This window comes from Cibotium barometz, chromosome 33 (genome assembly GCF_041138505.1).
Source record: "Cibotium barometz isolate CiBa-2024 chromosome 33, ASM4113850v1, whole genome shotgun sequence".
NCBI classification, from domain to species: Eukaryota; Viridiplantae; Streptophyta; class Polypodiopsida; order Cyatheales; family Cibotiaceae; genus Cibotium; species Cibotium barometz.
The window spans coordinates 43,062,025-43,066,406 of record NC_141078.1 but is presented as its reverse complement, the minus strand read 5'-3'; the positions used below and the strand labels follow the sequence as shown (position 1 = coordinate 43,066,406).

The window sequence follows — 4,382 nt, the reverse complement described above, 5'->3', positions numbered from 1 at the left end:
AGCATTCTTCAGAAGAAGCCTCCCTTCTACAAATTTGAGAGTCAAATCCAAAAATAATAAAACAAATTACCCAGAATTACAAATCACCCATAAACACAGTGTCAGTGGATACAAAAAGATGAATTTCCTAAAATAGATTTATTTTCATTTGCTCACAGAGCCGATCTAAGTAAGCTTAACATCAGTGCCGGTCTGTTTCTAAATGTCCATACAAAATGATACTTTTTTTTCTCTCCAAAAATGGGTTTAAAGTAATCTTTTATGTGCACAGGTGAATTGACCTGGATTGTATTAAAATACATATCGAATTCGGTCTTCTTACCATTATGTCACTGCATGGGCTATCATGTAGCTGCTTTCATCTACAATCTGCAGCAGAAAAATCCCATGAAACTCCACTGCCCTTGTCTAATTGGGTATTACCTAATTGTGAGTTGCATATATTAACCTAAGTGGGGTGCATACAGCAATGGAAAATTGCTGCAAAATCATTGACTGTATAATCCAGGCCATAAGACGCTTGGACTGCCAAATAAGCCAACATATCATGCTTACTGTTGTAAGAATTTCAAGTCGATTCAAGCCCATATGTACATGTTCCTGCGAAATAAATACAGAGGACACAAAAAGGAATTCTGTAAAATTCTCTGTCCAGCTTTCAGAAAAAGGTGACCTTCAAGTTTCTCCCAGAATGTCTGCATGTGTATGATGATCAAGCTTTGTCAGCTAACATGCCATTTAGTGCTGTTTGATTGAATGCATACTATAATGCCAAATCTGCATAATTCTCCAAGCCTTTGAAGAGGTAACATCCAAAGAGGGGTGGCTTGGCTCATCTTAAGTTTATACTCCTATTCCTGCTACAAAAATGCCATGAAATCATGTTCAAACATTAATTGTTCCCAAAAACAGCTCCTACTTTTGCTACAATAATGCCATCTAATTCTTCTTGTCTTTTCATCTCAGAACCCCCCAAAATTCCCTTAATTAACTGTTGAAAATAATGGCTAAGTCTAGATCTTGGTATTTATCTTTTCATCTCCAGGATGGTAGCAGCCCCCAATCCATATTCAGTTTGATTAGGGTGAGCAGTAATCTGTGCTGTCTTTTCACTTCACAAGTTCATTGACCCACCCAAGGTCGAGGTTCGCCTTTTCAGGCTGGCTCTCCGGTCCAAGCTTTCCATACATTCCAGCCTTTACGTTTCCACCTAATTCAGGCCTCTGAAGTAGAGGGCCTCCAGCCCCATTCCAATCCCAAGGCTCAGCCTGACTAGCCCTTGAATTGGGTGTGTTTGGAACATTGCCTAATTGAGGGGCAAACTTCATTTTGTTCTTCTCATCTGCAGTTAAGCACCTCAATTCCATCTGCTGAAGAGAAGCTATGAGATGGGTCATGGCCTGTGGAGAATGTAGGCCTCGGATTGTATTCTGAGGGTTTTGATCATTCATGAGCTCCATGCTGTTGAGTGCTGGGACTGATCCTTGCATAGAGTTAAGAATATCAGGGTGATGCCTAGCAACGGAATTTGGTGATACAGGTGGGGAAGGTCCATGCGCAGCCCGGTATCGAGCTAGAGCATGGGCAGCCAAGATAGCTTGGGCCTGAGAAACTGCATCAAGGGATGGAGCCTGGCCAGAAAGGGAAGAAAACCTCTGGGCTAAAGCATTGTTCCAGCTTGAAGGAGGGGATACTGATGGGGACAAAGGGGACGAGGGCAGGACTGGAGAATGTGAATGGAGCTGGAGACCAGAATTTGGTAATGCAATGTGATGTGTGATGTTGCCAGGATTGCAGAGAGCAAGCTTGCTCATGGGTATAAAATCATCAAAAGCCCCACCATTCACGAAGCTGTTGTACCCTGGAATGCCATCAATTGAAGCTGCCAAGGCTAGTAGGCTACGAGGTGAACCATCAGAGGAAATGTGAGGGAAGGAATTCGCTGGCAGAGAAGGTGAAGAAGCTCCATAAATATGGCTGTGACTGGAGCCAAGACCATCAAAAGCTGCACTGTTTGGGGGGGGCTTGCAGCATGGAAAGGAGCCACCATCACTAGAAGCTGCTGCCAGAAGGGAGCCATCGTAAGAAAAACGAGGGGGTGAGTTGAGTGATTGTGGACAGCCCATATGACAATGATTATTTGCTGAGTTAAAACCCTCTAAACCCCCATCATTGGTGGGGTGGCCATGGATTGAGGTTGACATAGCCAGCCTGAGAGCCGGGGAGCCATCATAAGAGAAAGGAGCGGCGGTGGTTCCTGCGGGTTGGTGGCAAGTAGCTCCCACATGATGGTTGAGGTTTGAGGCAGGGCTATGGCCGTAGTTGCGTGGCAGGCCGTGGATGAGTTGGGAGGCGGCCATGGCCAGTCTGAGGGGAGACCCATCGTAGAGGTACTGGGCGGTTGTTGGGCGATGTTGGTGGCTGGCTGTTGGTAGGCGGGAAGAAGTGTTATTTGAAAATGAAGGGGGACGGACGATCCGGAGCTGAGAGGGCGAGTGGGCGAAGAAGCAGACCTTGCGTTTGCAGAGCTTACCATCTTTGCAGAGTTGGGTGCGGTAGCGCGAAGGGTGGAGCCAGCACTCGAAGACGCCATGGGAGAGCTCGCAGGAGTCGCCCCGCGTGCAGAAGGCCTTGCGGAAGTCGGGGCAAGGGGCGGCGGAGTACTGGTGGAGGCGCGGATCCCTCCGCCGGGCTTTCTCGCCCGGATGCGCGAAGGGGCACTGCGTCCAGTCGTGGCTCCTCTCCCGCATGCACCCCCTCACCTTGAACTCGTACATTCTGAATTCATCGCAGCCGAACAACGCTCCCCCCAGCTGCTGTTGCTGCTGCCCGTCTTCTTCTTCCTCCTCATTTGAGGGCAAAAACCTCTGCAGAGACCGGGCTTCCGCCATGATTGAAGCTTGCAAGTCTCTCAAATACGCCGCGGCCTGCAGGTCGCCCTCCTCGCGTTCCATCTCCGACGCATCGCTTCTGTACATTCTGCCCAGATCTTCACCCTCCCGCAAAGCTTGGGATTGCAAAAACGCTTGATGATAACGACGCACAGAAGCTGCTTGGCGCATATTGCCCAAGTAAGCCGGCCAATCACCAGCTGCAAGTAAATCAACGTCATGACTGCCACCAGCTTGCGCAGATTCTGACGTATAACCTGGCGCCAAACCGCCCACTGCAGAAGCTCCGCCATCGCCCTTTCCACCCATCTTCAAAACTTTTGACAAGCTGCTTCCGCAGAAATTATTCGCTGCAGCTTGCAAATATACCTGCGACTCACCATCTGCGTGTACTTGGAGAACGTTTGCCATGCCTTCTGTGCACAGAAAGTTACCTGCACCCAATTCATTCTTTTTCTGGTATTCGCCCACAGTAGCTTGTAAGTGCCCCAAATTTGGTTGGAGATTGCCATAGCCGCCCATGAGACCCACCATGGGCACACTTCTGCACAGCAAATCGGTGCGCAGCTCAATATCCTCCTTCCATTCTGAGTCTTGCAGATCGCTCAAATAACCATGATTAGCATCGCCATCGCCATTCTTAGTTATGTTTCCGGGCAATAAATCAGAACCACTGCAAATTGGTAGAGTTGCGATTGAAGGTGAAATGCCCATATAATCCATACGCTGCAAGGGGGAGGTGCTCACTGTGGCGTGTTGATTTGCAGCAGACCCAAATGCGTTTGCTGCAGAGTTATCTCCACCACTGAGATTGGAAGAGAACTGCAATCCGAGAGGGGTGAACACAGCTGGTCTGGGACCATGATTGGCACTAAAGCTGCTGCAAGGGGGCGCAGGGTTGCAAGGAGATGAGAGAGCGTTGTAATTACCAGCTGGGCTTCGGGAGGGGTGGAAAGCCTGCTCATCAGCAAGAGACCCTGTCATGGTTCAACTTACCAGAGATGATTAAGTACTTGGGCGAGATTTCGCGCACTGATACGCGCAGTTGAGGGAGAAAGAAGCAATGAGATAGCTAGTGGGTCGATCTTGCTCGAAATGCCACCTTGATCATTACAGGGCTACAGCTAAATCACAGATTAGAAACAGGTTTGGCGCAGAATTGTAAAAAACACACTAGAGAAGACGCCATGTTGAGCTCTTTAATGCATTATTGCTCTTAAATGCAAGCTTGCAAATGATCCGAAGTGGAACATTGAATAATTGCCAAACTAGCAAAACAAGCAAGGCCAATTCTTTGGAGCAGAAAGGCGCATACCCTTTCACAAGCTAATTGGGCTGCGGATTAAATACCTGAAGGATTAAGGCACCCCCCACTAGTAAGGCGGGCTTTCTGCAAGTAATTAAGGGATAACTGGTTCAAGAAACGGTGATTAAGAGCCTAATTGTGTTAATCATGGTGAGGAGAGGAGGGTGATAAATGGTGGGGGCACT

At 48.1% G+C, this 4,382-nt stretch overlaps 1 protein-coding gene across 1 annotated transcript; it reads right to left on the bottom strand.

Moving 5' to 3' along the window:
• Positions 1-325: 325 nt before the first annotated feature.
• On the bottom strand, positions 326-3,982 carry LOC147619597 (uncharacterized). The gene has a single exon (XM_086773585.1). It carries the CDS (start codon positions 3,873-3,875, stop codon positions 1,110-1,112), a length of 2,766 nt encoding a protein of 921 aa, XP_086629711.1. The 5' UTR covers positions 3,876-3,982; the 3' UTR covers positions 326-1,109.
• Between the last annotated feature and the right edge of the window lie 400 nt (positions 3,983-4,382).